Genomic DNA, 15,843 nt, shown 5'->3' with positions numbered 1-15,843 from the left:
AGGTGAAGTTAAGCTTTATTATATCAAGAACACTCTGGTTCATACAGGGTATCCTTAGTCCTAGGTGATATTTACTGCAGAGTAACCTTATGAAAACCTTACCAATGGCGGTCCAGCCTAATTGATAATTATAGAACAATCTCGATTGGTCTAAAAGAGACAACATTAAACACATCAAAAGGTTACCGTAAGAATAATATTATAAATGCAAAAGTATACTCAAATTCATTTAAAATTCTAAATCAGGGACACCCCCTAGCATTGGAGGGTTTAGATACTCATATTGTTCAAAACAAATGCAAGATAAAAATTACACATTATAAGTATTTTGATGACTTCGATCTTCAATCGCTTCCGCTCATGAAAACCTTCAGCTCTCAGAACTCCTTGCCCTCTATAATACTTGATTGCTTCATAATACTGTGTTTTGCCTCGTTCCAATATGATCTTTTCTTTGGTAGAAGGTTCACTTATATAGTGAAAATTCCAAGCAATAGGTGGACATGTCCAAAAATCTCTCTGCAAGCCCGATAATCAAAAGCCCGATGAAAAGGGGAAATTTTTGGCTTGGGCTGACACGGGTGGCCGTGTTAGCTCATTGCTTCACTTGACACACCCATGGGGGCTTGACACGGTATGGGATAAGGCCTGACACGGGCCGTGTCAACTGACACGGCCGACCGTGTTAGGCTACTGTTTTTTGCTTCATTCTCCTTCTGCCTGACACGGCCCGTGTCAGGTGACATGGGTGGCCGTGTCAGGCCTCCTGTATCGGGATTTTTCCATTCCTTTGCTTGCCGGAATTTTGCATTGTCTTGCTCTGAGTTCCTTGGTTCTTCCACCTGGACCTGTTGGACAAAAACACAGACATCCTACGCGTAAAATCACGAAAATATAAAATAAAACTGACAATTAATAAAATTGCTTAAATAACTTACGGGAATGAAAATTAACTTTAAAGGTACCATAATGCGTACACAATGTCTCAAAATCCTTGGTTTCTTGTCGGATAAGCAACGGAAATATAGTGAAAATGGTGACTGATCACAACCCCAAACTTAGCTCATTGCTTGTCCTCAAGTAATGTCCAATATGACAAAGTGTCACTTCCCAAAATTTGTATTCTTACCATGATACTGCTGAGATCTTTCACCAACGCCTTCACTCCCCCTTGTATAGTTCCTGCTTTTCCTAATGAGTTTTCTGTCGCACTTCCTCATCGAGGTACCGCTTCACCTGTCAGCTTACATCACACTCTCACCAAGTCTATCGGGGTTTAAGTGTTTTCACTCCCAATTCAGAATATGCAATATCGACTCATAAGTTTGAATAGTTTCTCCTTTCATATCAACTACACATAACACACACTTTTTGAGGTCTTTCAGGTTATAACGGGGTTTGGGTTATGGTGTGGATATTCCAAACAAAACGGTAAACAAGTGGTTTTTGGTTCAGAGTCAATGTTACTATTATTTTCACCGTGTTTGTTCATTTTCTTTCTTTTCCTCTATTATATTTTTTTTATAGCTCGGGTTTTTCTTTTCTATTCTTATTTTTCAACCAAGTGCCCTTCTTTGGCCAGTGCTTCTTTTGGACCCTCGAGTTTATTTTCTTGATGATTCTCTCTTCTTTTTTTTTGCACTCACCTTGGCTTTTGAAACTTATGGGGTTTTACCCCAAACTTAGAATTTCAACACAGCTTTAATAATATCAAATTGACCTCGAACAGGGTAAGGAAGTGTTTTGGCCGCGGGGTACATTTACGGGGTTAAACAAACAATGGATACATACTCAAATGGGGTTAACAAAGGATAACATTAACGGGATGGCTAGAAAGGCTCAGGGCTATAATCAAACAATGTGTCTCAGTGTGTGTATACATGAAGTGAAACTCCCAGAGAACCTACACAAAGTCAGAGTGATAAAGACATACCTGAATATCGCTCATGATGACAAATGTGTTTGGCCTTTTATGCACTCATCATGTTAGGTAAAGCTTGAGAGCATCCACAATACTTCGAGTACGGTGCGACTTCTTAATCAACTCGGAATGCACAGGGAACCTACGTTAGATGAGCTTTAGATATTGTGTCCGATCTTTTCTTCAGTAGTATCGACTTTCTGGGAAGATCCTTCATAACAAGCAAGAGTATGTGGAGTGATCATTTCATTCACTACCGCTATTGATCATTACCTCATCCCACTATAATACCAATAACCTGAAATACATGCAATAGATGATACCCGACAGTAATAATAAACCAAATGTGAACGGTAAAAATTGGGAACTAATCAAATAAAACATAAAACAGAACAAAAATAAATGTAAAAAACATAGGAAAACCTCCCCCACACTTGAACTAGACATTGACCTCAATGTTTTAGAATAGGATAGAAGAAGGGTGACTCACAGTGCCCCACTGAGGGGGATGGGGCCGAAAGTGCAACATTCCCACACGAAATAAAAAAATTCAACCTTTTCCATGTGAGTACCTTCGCCCTTTTATGAAAGGCACTATGCAAACCTAAAATAACAAACAAACACAAACAATAATTAGAATTAGTAACGCGTGTGTTGCCTCCCACGAAGCGCTTCGTTTAACGTCGTGTGGCTCGACGGTTCATTCCCCTTGTTATGGGGGGTACTTCAGCCTTCAAACCTTATTGCACTTCTTGTCCAAAACTAGGAAGTTGTCTCTTTCATCCGTATGAATTCTTTTGTGCCACAAGTCCTTTTTAACCTTCATCTCCTTACCATGTTTTCGTTTTTTTTTTCTTTCTCTTGGTTTTTAGAATGGGGATGAGGGGTCTTTCCATTCAGGGCGGCTAATGGTAGTGATGAGAGTCGAGAGGACCTTCTTGCATCTTTCTCTGATGTTGGCATGTTACTTTTCCTTCTCGCCTATGTCCTGATTAAGCCTACTTGATAGTGAGATTCTATATCTTCCTCTAGCTCCTGGTCTTTAATATCATTCAATGTTATCTCTTTGTCACAAACTTTGAAGGTTAACGTGCCCTGGTCCATGTCAAAATTGCATCGACTTGTCTGCATGAAAGGTTGACCTAGAATGATGGGTGCTTCATCATCTTCAGGTATGTCTAGGATTACAAAATCAACAGGAAAAATCAAGTCCTCTATTGTTACCAATACGTCTTCTGCTATACCATATGCATCCTTTCTTGAGTGATCTGCAAACTTCAGATTGGTCTTTATATCACTGACATTTTTAATACCCAACCTGTGATAGATTGATAATGGCATCAGACTCACACTAGCTCCCGAATCTATTAGTACCTTCTTGAAGGTTCTTTCTTTAATTATGCATGGTACTGTTACCGTTCTCGGATCCTTTTGTTTATTAGGAATTTTCTGCCCCAGTGAGTTTGCACTATACTTTTCCTTCTAGGCTACATGGTCTTCTGTTGTTGGTTTCTTTTCAGCCATTACCTCTTCCATGAATTTCTTGTACATGGGCATTCTTTCGAGTGCTTCAAACAAAGACATATGACCCTCAACCTTTTTGAACATTGTCATGAATTTTATTGCAGAGCAACAAAATTTTAATTGAACTAAAAATTAAACTCTATATTTTGGCAGTCCCCGACAATGGCGCCAAAAACTTGATTGGAAAAATAGCAAGTGTACTATTTTGCCTATTGTAGTAATAACTGGTAAATTCCCCGAATGTCGATCTCAAGGACTGCACGTTAAATATCGAGTTCAAATTATCATTCAATTAAACAAAAAGTATGATTTGGGTTTTTAGATTCAAAATTATAAAAATAAAGGCAAAGACAAATAAGGATGAAAATAAGGGTTTGCAGGGTAAGAGGAACAATGTCAGGGAAGGTGTATAATTTATCCCTGTAACAACTCTGATTCACTATTGCATCAACAAATATCAATTACTATCAGTTCTCAAGGGTATTTTCTCTCAAGTCCTTGGTGAGAAAACCTTTAATCAATTTACCCTAATTTCTATGTCCATAGGCAATTAAGGTGAAGTTAAGCTTTATTATATCAAGAACACTCTGGTTCATACAGGGTATCCCTAGTCCTAGGTGATATCTACTGCAGAGTAACCTTATGAAAATCTTACCAATGGCGGTCCAGCCTAATTGATAACCATAGAACAATCTAGATTGGTCCGAAAGAGACAACATTAAACACATCAAAAGGTTACCGTAAGAATAATATTATAAATGCAAAAGTATACTCAAATTCGTTACAATTCTAAATCAGGGACACCCCCTATCATTGAGGGGTTTAGCTACCCATATTGTTCAAAACAAATGTAAGATAAAAATTACACATTACAAGTATTTGGATGACTTCGATCTTCAATCGCTTCCGCTCATGAAAACCTTCAGCTCTCCGAACTCCTTGCTCTCTGTAATGCTTGATTGCTTGACAATATTGTGTTTTGCCTCGTTCCAAGATGATCTTTTCTTTGGTAGAAGGTTCTCTTATATAGTGAAAATTCCAAGCAATAGGTGGACATATCCAAAAATCTCTCTACAAGCCCGATAATCAAAAGGCCGATGAAAAGGGAAAATTTTGGGTTTGGGCTGAAACGGCCCGTGTCAGCTGACACGGGTGGCCGTGTCAGCTGACACGAGTGGCTGTGTCAGCTTACTGCTTCACTTGACATGCCCATGGGGGCTTGACACGGTATGGGATAAGGCCTGACACGGGTCGTGTCAACTGACACGGCCGGGCGTGTCAGGCTAATGTTTTTTGTTTCATTCTCCTTCTTCCTGACACGGCCCGTGTTAGGTGACACGGGTGGCCGTGTCAGGCCTACTGTATTGGGATTTTTCTATTCCTTTGCTTGCCGGAATTCCGCACTATCTCGCTCCGAGTTCCTCGATTCTTACACCTGGACCTGTTGGATAAAAACATAGACATCCTACACATAAAATCACGAAAATATAAAATAAAACTGACAATTAATAAAATTGCTTAAATAACTTACGAGAATGAAAATTAACTTTAAAGGTACCATAATGCGTACACGGTGTCTCAAAATCCTTGGTTTCTTGTCGGATAAGCAACGAAAATATAGTGAAAATGGTGACTGATCAACAACGCCGTTTTGTTGTGGAGTTCTTGGAGCGGAGAAATTATGCTCAATGGCATGTTTATCACAATACTTCTCAAAGAGGAGGTTTTTAAATTCTCCTCCATGATCGCTTTGCATATAAACAATTTTCAAATTCATCTTATTTTGGGATAATCTTGCAAATTGTTTGAAAGCTAAATAAATCTCTACTATACAAAAACATGACCCAACAAAATCTATAGTAATCGTCTACTACTGTTACAAAACCATAGTAACTAATACCTATGCTTTTGGCCCATGAGGGACCAAAGAGAACCATATGAAGAAGCTCAAGAGGTCTCGAAGTTGAAACAATATTTTTCGATTTAAATGAGACTTTATTGTTTGCTTGCCCATTTGGCATGCATCACATAAATGGTCTTTTGAAAACTTTATTTTTGGTAGACCGATTACTAAATATTTTGAAGCCACTTTGTTTAATAAATCAAAGTTGACATGAGCTAGGCGTCTATGCCATAACCAAGAGTCATCACTCATGGTCACCAGATACTTAGTTCCTACCAAGGATATGTCATCTAAGTTAAGCATATAGGTTTTATTAACCCTCAAGCCTTTAAACATACAATCATTCTTTTCATTATGTTCAAACAAGCAACAAGTATTTGTAAAAGTAACTTTAAATCTCTTGTCGCATAGTTGACTAATGTTAAAGAGATTATATTTAAGACCATAAACTAACATAACATTGGAGCTAGTAGTAGATGAAGGATTACCTACACTACCTTTTCCAAGTATTGCTTCGTTGTTGTTGTCTCCATAGGTAACAAACCCCTTATTCTTTGGAACAAAGTCAATGAATAGAGATATGTCACCCGTCATATGTCTTAAGCATCCACTATCGAGAAACCACATTTTCTCTATAGAGTCAAGATATTCAACCTATAGAATCAAACAAGAGAAATAGGTGCCCAATTTTCATCAAGTCCTTGAGAGTGAGTGAAATCAAGGTTGCATTTGAACAACCATTGAAAAGCACATTTAGGAACAAAAAGTCTCATAAACTTGCATTTTTCAATAGTATGACCTTTCTTGCGACAATAGTGACAAGATAAGTTGTGATGAAATGTACTTTTTCTATTTGAGTCCTTTCGAACATATTTATGTTTTTTATATGAAGGCTTCAAAGACCGTTCAAACTTTGATGGATCAATAGAAAATGAAATCTTTGGTTGTAATGTTTTGCCCAATTTAGTTTGAAGAGTATTTGCCTATTTTTTCCAAATGTAACAAGATTCACAACCAAACCATGAAGGTTTATCATCCTTATTCTTGTCCTTTTGAATATCTATCATATATTTCTTAAGAGCTTCCATCTTCTTTTCGATTTCTAAAACTTTAGGTTCTTATCCTTTTTTATTAGGTTCTTGTCGGAGTGCTTGACTCCATTTTTCCTTATATACCTATGGTACCTTTTGACGAACACACCCATCTCTTCATCATCAGAATTCTCATAATCTCTTATTTCATAATCACTTTGCTCATTGGTTGAGGACTTTGAACTTGAAGCCTTTAGATCCATAGACTTCTTTTCTACCTCATTGTCTTTACTTTTCTCCTTCTTTATCTTCTTCTCATGCTCTTTTTTCATGTTTTTTTCAAGCAAATGAGTTCTTGCTCATGTTCTTATACCTTGCCAAATAAGTTGTGAGATCAAGTATTTTAAGATCATTCACTTCTTTGGTTACGGTGACCTTAGGTTGCCATTACCTATTAATACACCTCAAAACTTTATTAGTAGCAATATCATTGGAAATTGACTTACCTAGAGTATTCAAACGATTTATAAGATGTGTGAACCTCTTTTGCATGTTGACAATGGTTTCACCATGCTTCATGCGAAATAGTTCAAACTCTCAATTTAAGGTATTGATCCTAGCTTGTTTTACTTCATTAGTTACCTCATGTGAAACTTCTAATGCGTCCCACATAGCTTGGGTGAGTTCACAATGGGAAACACGATAATATTCAACAACACCAAGGGAGAATATGAGAATATTTTGTGTCTTTCAATCATGTGACCATTGGTCTTTGTAATTTAATTAGGACCATTGGTAATGATGTCCCAAACACCCTTATCAACCGAGTTAATATGTATACACATTCAAACTTTCAAATAGCCATAGTTTTCACCGATAAAGATGGATGCTCTATTGTATGCCCATTTAGGTTCGGTAGCCATTTTTTAATTAGCGAATATTAGAGCACGAAATTAATTGTAGCTCGTGATATCACTTGTTAGACGATAGACAACATTCTGGAGGGGGTGAATAAATCCCAAGTTAAAAAACTTTACAAAAATTGTTTTGAAATATTTAATGGCTAGCGGAAGTGACCCGAATCAAATCGTCTAAACCGAACTGCTATAAAAATGCTCAGATATGCGTATGTAGAATTAAGTTATGATAATGAGAACAAATTTGATCAAAATACTTTTAATCACAATTACTTGAATGCTACTCTAAGAGTAAAGACTATTTCCAAAGATAAAATACACAAAATTATATTGAGACAAATTATCAAACACCTTGTATGCAATCGATTTTGTTTAGAATTTTATATGGTTTTGCTTACTTGCAAATCCAACCACAATCTAATAGATTGTGATCAACTCAACAAAACCTCTTTCAAAAAGTTATCAAAAAGTTTAGCCAAACGTATTGATCGCACAATCGATGAATTCAATAATTTGCAAATGAAAAGTAAAAGAGATAGATAGATAAATAGAGAGAGAACATGGGGATTTGTTTAGACACTTCCTCAATTGACTTTGTTATGGGTATGTCTACCCTAAATTCGAACTCGAATTGAGATAATGAGAATTAACCTTACTTTGTAAAAGTATAATACAAGAGAAATGTAGCAATTCAACCCTACAAACTCTATGTTTGATGTTGATTCTAACACTTTCTCTTCCCTTGATCTGAGTTTGATCAAGTCACCCAACAATACCAATTTGATCCACCGTTTCATGTTACTCATTTGCAAGAAACCCCTGTTCTTCAAAGCTTTCACTCGATCGGATCCAAATTGTGAATTATTGTAACCTAAAATTTATCAAGATGATCCACCGTCTCACACTACTCCTTTACAAGAAACCCCTGTTCTTAAAAGTTTTCACTCGATCGAATCCAACTTGCGTAATTTTGTCCAAAACCTTCAAATCGCTAATTGATCTTGAAGGAAAACCCTAACTTGATTTTCTTATCTGAAACCCTCAAATATCTCAACTCAATTTACAATTCAACCACCTGAATTGGACGTTATCAACACTGATTCTAGATGACACCCAAATAAAAAATGATCATGTGTAGTTTGTTCGTGTGTATGCATAAAATGTAGGTTGAAGATGAAAAATATTCTTTAAAATCTTAATTTCGTTTGTGATTTTCTCAAAATCACTAAAAAAAAATATGGATGTATGAAGTATATTTTCCTATTCAAATTCATAAAATAAATAAATAAATTTATTAACACATGTAAATCAAATTGATTTCCAAATTTCAATTTTATAAACTTAACTAATAAATTGATAAAACTATTTCTTCACTATATAAATTTTTGTGAACTAAATTGTCCTCTATGATACTATCACATAACGCAGTTACGAAAATAGCCCCAAATCAGTTTCTCCAAGTCCCCTCCGCGAAACGCAGGAATCGCGTAAGGCAGCAGTGAGCAATCATCAGTCATCACCGACTACCGAGATTTGCACAACGCCAAAGGTTCATAGTTTCTAAATCTCATCTCTACTTTTCTCTTCAATTTAAGCTTTTTCTTCACTGCATCTCAGATCCGAGTTTTCGTCGTATGAGTTGTTACGGATCGGAGATGTTATAATTAATGCTTATTTTTTATAATTTTTATGATCAGTTCTTCGTATGGTTTTACAAATAGCTTTTTGGACATAGATTAAAGAATCATTGATTGATGCATATTTGTATCAAAATACCTTTAGATGATGAATTGTTTTTACAAATATTTTGAAGCCGAAATAGAAGAAAACTAAAACAGCCAAAGATTTGCACTTAATGTGCAACTTGCTTTTTCTCTATAATTTGTTTTTCTGATAAGTAATTAATAATATCACATTTCCCCTAATAAGACACATAACAATTGAAGTTCTTTTGGCAATAGCTCTTTTATCGTATGGTTGCTACTATAACTTATCCGTGGTTAATTAATTACTGTGTTATATTTTGGCAAACTGTATGTATATAGTCTGAGAAAGTGCTTTGGTTTTGTGCTTCTGATATCGTGTTGGTTATCTTGAATTGTGTTCCTAAATTGTGGGTAAGTTTAAAAATGTTGGATTTGTTTCATTCCTACCGTATTTGAATCATTTAATTTAATTATTTCTGCAGCTAAACAAATCTGAGTGAGCTTTAAGGATGGCTCCGGTTGCTCCTCGATCTGGCGATGCGATATTTGCTAACATCGAACGCGTTGTAAGCAAACGAAATCAAAACCCTCATTATACTCTGTTTGGTACCCAAGAAAATAACATTGCTCAGTTTTCCACTTTCCCCCGTTTTACACCAATAAACTGTAGATTCCTCTCCCTTATTTTTTATTTTGATTTACATAAAAAATGACAATTTTGTTTGAAGTTCATGGAATCCTTATTTTGAGTTAATTGTATCCATCTGCATTAGAATTTAGAAATTGCTCTTGGACTGTGCAGAATGCGGAGCTGTTTACTCTGACATATGGGGCAATTGTGCGGCAATTGCTTACAGATCTGGAAGAGGTTGAGGAAGTCAACAAACAGCTAGATCAAATGTACAATTCTGAAACTCTCTCGATTCAATATACTGTATTCTCTTATCTTCTGATGCCGTAAAATTTGTTTTTTCCCATCTATTTGTGGGATTTTTAGCTCCATGGTTTGGTGTGTATTTGTATTTGAGTTACTTACTTTCATCAATATGGATTTTGCTGTTTGGTTGGTATTTTCAGGGGTTATAATATTGGAATCCGTTTGATTGATGAGTTTTTGGCTAAATCTAATGTCTCAAGGTGTGTTGATTTCAGAGAGACCGCTGATGTGATTGCAAAGGTATTGTATTGTTGTTTGGTTTCATTAGATGCTGGTACAAAAAATGTGAAAATGTTCATTCTCATTGTGTTGAAGGTCATGCGAAGATGGCACTTCTGCTTGTTCATTTAATCTATAGGAATATTCAGCTATCCAGGGTCCCCTTAAGTTGCTTGATTTGTAAGTAGAAAAAACTGTAAAGTCAAGTTCCTACTTTCTTTAATAAATAGTAAAGATTTATCAAATAGTTTGAGCGTACGGCTGTATGTATTGGTTCTTGGCTTAATCTACACATGAAATATAAATAAATATCAGAAAGCATATTTGTGGGCACAAAAATTAAGTTTCGTACTTGGCTTGATCTGTTTGAACCTCAAGCTTTTTAGAACATTGGAAAAGAGATTCTGAGTATGGCAGGTATATGACCTCGGTTCTCTGGCAGTCTAACTAGGTTACTATAACTAAGATTGTGTTCATGTGAACAAAAGCTTAGTTAGTTAGTTGGTTGGTTATGTTAGGCTATGATGTATATAAATAAGAGGAAGGGATTAGACGGATGCACCGGGTACTAAGGAAATTCTTCCTTAAGTCTTCTAATAAAGATATCACCTCTTATCGAAATGATTAATAGGTTACCCTCTTAGTTAGGTGGGTTAGACTGATGTGTATATAAATAAAAGAAAGGGGTTAAAGAGAAGCATCTTGTCAGTTGAGAGATTAAGGGTCTTTGGGAATTGAAGGTGCTAGCCGTCAAAGTTCAAAAAACTATACTGCAATATGGGAAATTCTTCTTGAATTTTCGAATGAAGATATACCAATTCTTTTCAAAATGGTATAGGAGTTCCATCCCTGATCAATGGCGACGATGAGAATGGAGGAAGATTAGTTGAATCAATTGATGGTTAGAACTATCGTGTCCTGAAATCAAGACAGAGAAGGAGATGAGGCACGGCTCAATACATGAGATAAGCCACTGCAGAGCTTTGCAGCAGAAGGGTATGAAATGTTCTGTAAGAGACGCTGCTAGAGCAGGTGAAGAAGGACTTCAGACAATTGGATTCATTGGAACCTGATCAGTTTGTTTACAGCTTATCTTTGCTATTCACATTCAGAACAAGGTGATTGTTCAAGGTACCCTGTTAGTTTGTTAGGTTATGGTGTGATGTGTATAAGTAAGACGGAAGGATTAGACGTTTCTTGTCTATTGAGAGAGTAAGGGCCTTGAGGCATGGGGAGATTTAAATTCCTCAAAGTTCTGCATAAGCCAAATTCATATGAACAAGTATATTTATAGGTTTATTATTTTAGCATTGAAATGAATATTGTAAACGTATATGATTTGGTTCGAAAACATTAGACTAGATGCAATAGAGGGGGCACCTGAGTCCTACTACATAAATCATCCTTATTGTACCGTTATGAGTTTGTACCTGCTTTGCATTCAAATCGGAAAATTGTATTTGATTTGGGGGGCAATCAACTGATTTTAGGACACAGATGAAATACGGTCTGGTTTCGAGAGTTCCGTTATTTGCATATGAAGATAGAATTGGCGAAACAAAAGTATTCAAGTTTGAGCCTAACATAATGGTCAGTAAACTTAACAAGCTATCATTATGGAGCATTTGGTATATTCATTATAAGTTATGCCATTCATAGAAATGTGACGTAGATATAATGACATTTGCTTTCATTAAAGGTGCTGTTTAACTTTTTTCCCTTTCTAATCATGCTAAGTCCAAAGTTTGTCTTCATCAACTATTTTTTTAATATTATATCTTCTTGGCCCATTGTAATTGGATGACCCTAAGTTCATATATAAATTTCTTTTACGACATTTAATTAGATTTTCTTGGCTTTTGTTTTGTGTTGTAGTTGGTTTGTGTTGCTTTTGTTTAATTTTAGAATCTAAGAATTGGGTGACTGTCAACACATTTTGATTGGTATGACTTTTAGTATTACAAAGTGATTATGTGCTGTGCTTGGTTGTGTGATCAGCATTGTTTTGGTTTATTTACTAATTTCATTATATTATTAGTAAAGCATATTTAAAGCAGAAGATGACTTTATTTTTATCAGCCTTAATAATTGTTTTATACAGGTTGGTTTTAAAATGTTTCTCGGTGTTACTGCATCCGTGACCAATTGGGATGCTGAAGGAACTTGTTGTAGTATTGTTTTGGAAGATAATCCTTTGGTGGACTTTGTTGAGCTTCCTGACAACTACCAAGGTCTGTACTACTGCAACATATTAAGCGGAGTTATTCGAGGAGCCTTGGATATGGTAAGTTTCTATTTCTTATCTGATTTTGACATATTATACTTCATGCTTTCAACACTTAGGAAACAAAAATATATAATAGTTTGATTGCCAGTCTTCTGAAATTTCAGTATTTTTCTCAAATTTGAAATAGATTACTCATAATTTTGTCCTGATTCTTCTACATTTGTTCTTTGTTCTCAGGTATCAATGAAGGCTGAGGTCACTTGGCTACGTGATGCGCTTCGAGGTGATGATGTGTTTGAGTTGCAAGTAAAACTTCTCAAGCAAGTTCCAGAAGAGTATCCATATAAGGATGATGAGTAGTAATGTTCTGTTTTGTATTGTTGTACTTCATCATCCCAAGTATTAGATTATTATTATTATCTTTCTGCCTTGTGTGCATTTTGACAAAACTAAAAATACGATAGAAAATATTTAATTAAATCATTATGATAATTGGGATTTTATAGATTCTTCAATTGTTCATGATGTCTTAATCAGTCTATGTTATTATGGGCTTGATGCATATGTTTCACATTGGATGAGCAATTAACTTGACACCCTCAACTCGAATCTCTCGAATCTGACACCCTCCATTTCGAGTAATTTTAAGGATATACTTTTGGATGAATTTCAGAAATTTATAAATTTTCACCATAAATTTTGAGTCTTTATCGGAAATTTTAGAAATTTACAGTTTTTTACTGCAAGCATGACACATGTACCGTGAAATTAAAATTTTCGGAAAAAATCTATCGGAAATTTTTGTAAAATATCATAACATTTTAGAAATTTTAAAATTTTCATAAACACTCTGAACTTAAGCCTTTCTTTTGGTGACATAGTCTTAAATTCTTAGTCATATTATTTGAAAGATTTTTTTTCACCCTTTCTTTGGAGTTAGATAGAAGTATAGTTCTTAACGTATATGAAAAAAATTAAGTTTGGGATTGTTTTTGGAAGTGAGCAAAGTTTTAAATTTGGGATTGAAGTACTAGAAAATATGATCCAAAAATTCAAAAATTATTGTGAAAAAGAAGTGGAAAAAGACACTTAAAAAAAAAGAATAATATTATAAGAAGGATCAAAACTCTCCAATATTATAAAAAAAGGAACAAAAAGGTATGATGATTAAAAGAGAACTAGGAACCTAACTCCAATTGTTTAAACTTATTTTACTAAAAATATTCTACCCTAATATAAGCCAAGTTACAACCTGAAAAGTCATTTAATGTCTGTGTTGTGGTTTCTACTATGAACTCGATTAGAATATGATAAAGCTAAGTTTAATTGATTTTGCATTTTGATTGAGAGATCATCGTATCCATTGAGTGAGTTATAGTGAACTAAGAGACATGTTGAGTACTCGTTAATGTTGAGGGTGTTTTACAAATTCTCCGGATAGAAGTTGGGAGCTAGAACCATGGTCGGGTAAAAGAATATTTAATTTGGTGATGTTCGATTATTGTTGTGCGACTTGTTGTCTGTTGAAATGTGCAGTTGCAAGCAAGTTACTTGAGGACAAGAAACGATTCAGGTTTGGGGTTGTGATGACAATCAGTCATTGCATATATTTAGTCGAATAATCGGAGTAAAACAAGTGAAAGTCAAGCAAATTTGAGGAAAAATGACCAAAGAATAAAGGAAAAATAATTAAGTATGCAAAATGTGGACTTAGTAAAAATTTGAGTGAAAAAGGAGCAAAAAAGTGAAGTTTCGGAAATAATAACATCCACCATCGCGCACGCGATGAACGTTATCGTGCACGTAATGGTCACTTCAATTTGAAGCCATTAGAGGCCATCTCTTCAAGGGACTTCTTATGTTATCATTGTTTATCAATTGTGGTATTTTCAATTACATTATGAGTAGCTAAATTCTTCTGCGTTCTATTGTGTTATCATGAGTCTGTTTATCAATTGTTGGATTTTATGTTCATTTGACAATTGTATGAATCTATTTATCTATATTTTTATTTAATTGCTTCTCGTTTGCAATGTTTTTTATGTGAGATACTATTTTAATCTGATTGTGGACACATATGAAATACTGACCATTGGTCTATGTGTTGGACCTAGGGCAATTGTTGTACTTACCCTGGTTGAATAAGGATAGAAGACCTCGAGTAGTGGCATAAAGAATTAACGTTCTATACATCGGCTAACTCTGTTTACATTGGCGGACTAGGAATAGAAAGCTTCTGGTAATGATTAATGAGTTATTTCGTGAGGGATCAACTATAATGGTTTTGTTAATTCATCGTGAGGTTATAATGATTAGATAATTCATACAGGGCATTAAACATCAACAATAGAGGAATTTGGGATTCTACACACAACCTGACCGCTTTCATGACATTGTTTACGCGTTTATTTATTTTTCGCGCTGAAACTTGAACCCACTTTTACTAGTTTTTTCAAATTGCACATATTTTATCTTGCTTGGAGGGAGTCCCTATGGATTCGATCTTTTTATTACTTTGACAATATCGATACACTTGTTAAGAAGTCATGGGCGAAAGATTGCGAGTCTATAGGTCTTAATTAACAGTGCTTTATGGATGTGTTACAAGCATCCGAGCTGAGAGATTTAAGTATGACCAATTATGTTACGGTTAACCATGGTATGGTGTCTGCATTTTTAGAGAGATGACACTCAGAGACGTCATCATTTCATCTCCCGCATGGTGAGATATATATCACACTAGACGATGAGTCGTGCATGCAACACCTTTTAATCATGGGAGATTCTTAGATCCTAAAAGGATCAACAAATATGAGGCACTAATTATGCAAGTAGACTATCTGTGAGCTGACCTAGAGGAAGTCATGATGGAGTTAGAAGCCACCTGAGGGGCTCATGCTAGGTTTCAATACCTAGAGAAGGTGTATACATATCAATTGCTTAATGTAGATCAGACTACTGGTGATGTTGAGTAGGTTGTGTATCATAGTGTATGCACTATTAGAGCATACATGTTGTATTTGGTTGGCACAACCATCTTTGTGGACAAGAGTGACACATATGTCGATGTGGTATATCTGCGATACTTCGATGACTTGGAGCGGGTCCATAAGTATAATTTGGGGTCCGCTTGTTTGGTATACATGTACTCCAAGTTAGGCGAGTGATGTATCTGAAAGACTAAACATGTTACAGGTAGCATCACACTTTTGACGGTAATGTTTCTGAATCATTTTGTGTCGTAATACTTAAAATATACGTCCATTTTTGTATGTTTTACTAATTATTTAAACTTACCAATTTGAGGTTTGTATTCTCCAGCATTTCAATATATTTATGGATGATCATATGTGTCGACCTATACTGAGGATATGTCACGTGCTATGACATTCGTCCCACTCCGATGGAACCAGACGATGCATCTATACATAGTGTATCTTGACCGCATGGTAGCAGAG

At 35.4% G+C, this 15,843-nt stretch overlaps 1 protein-coding gene across 1 annotated transcript; it reads left to right on the top strand.

The window, feature by feature from the left end:
* Positions 1-8,673: 8,673 nt before the first annotated feature.
* On the top strand, positions 8,674-12,890 carry LOC127108358 (uncharacterized). The gene is made up of 6 exons (XM_051045820.1): positions 8,674-8,845; positions 9,485-9,568; positions 9,805-9,902; positions 10,080-10,179; positions 12,260-12,442; positions 12,623-12,890. Exons 2-6 carry the CDS (start codon positions 9,512-9,514, stop codon positions 12,743-12,745), a joined length of 561 nt encoding a protein of 186 aa, XP_050901777.1. The 5' UTR covers positions 8,674-8,845; positions 9,485-9,511; the 3' UTR covers positions 12,746-12,890.
* Positions 12,891-15,843: the final 2,953 nt, after the last annotated feature.

Source organism: Lathyrus oleraceus, chromosome 7 (genome assembly GCF_024323335.1).
Source record: "Lathyrus oleraceus cultivar Zhongwan6 chromosome 7, CAAS_Psat_ZW6_1.0, whole genome shotgun sequence".
NCBI lineage: Eukaryota > Viridiplantae > Streptophyta > Magnoliopsida > Fabales > Fabaceae > Lathyrus > Lathyrus oleraceus.
Note: the sequence above shows the minus strand (reverse complement) of the source record. Positions and strands in the feature narration are given on the sequence as shown.

Coding starts and splice junctions, on each gene's coding strand:
- LOC127108358 (XM_051045820.1), top strand. CDS start 9,512: ATGGCTCCGGTTGCTCCTCGATCTGGCGATGCGATATTTGCTAACATC. Junction 9,903..10,079: donor AACAAACAGCTAGATCAAAT/GTACAATTCTGA, acceptor TGGTATTTTCAG/GGGTTATAATATTGGAATCC. Junction 10,180..12,259: donor CCGCTGATGTGATTGCAAAG/GTATTGTATTGT, acceptor TGTTTTATACAG/GTTGGTTTTAAAATGTTTCT.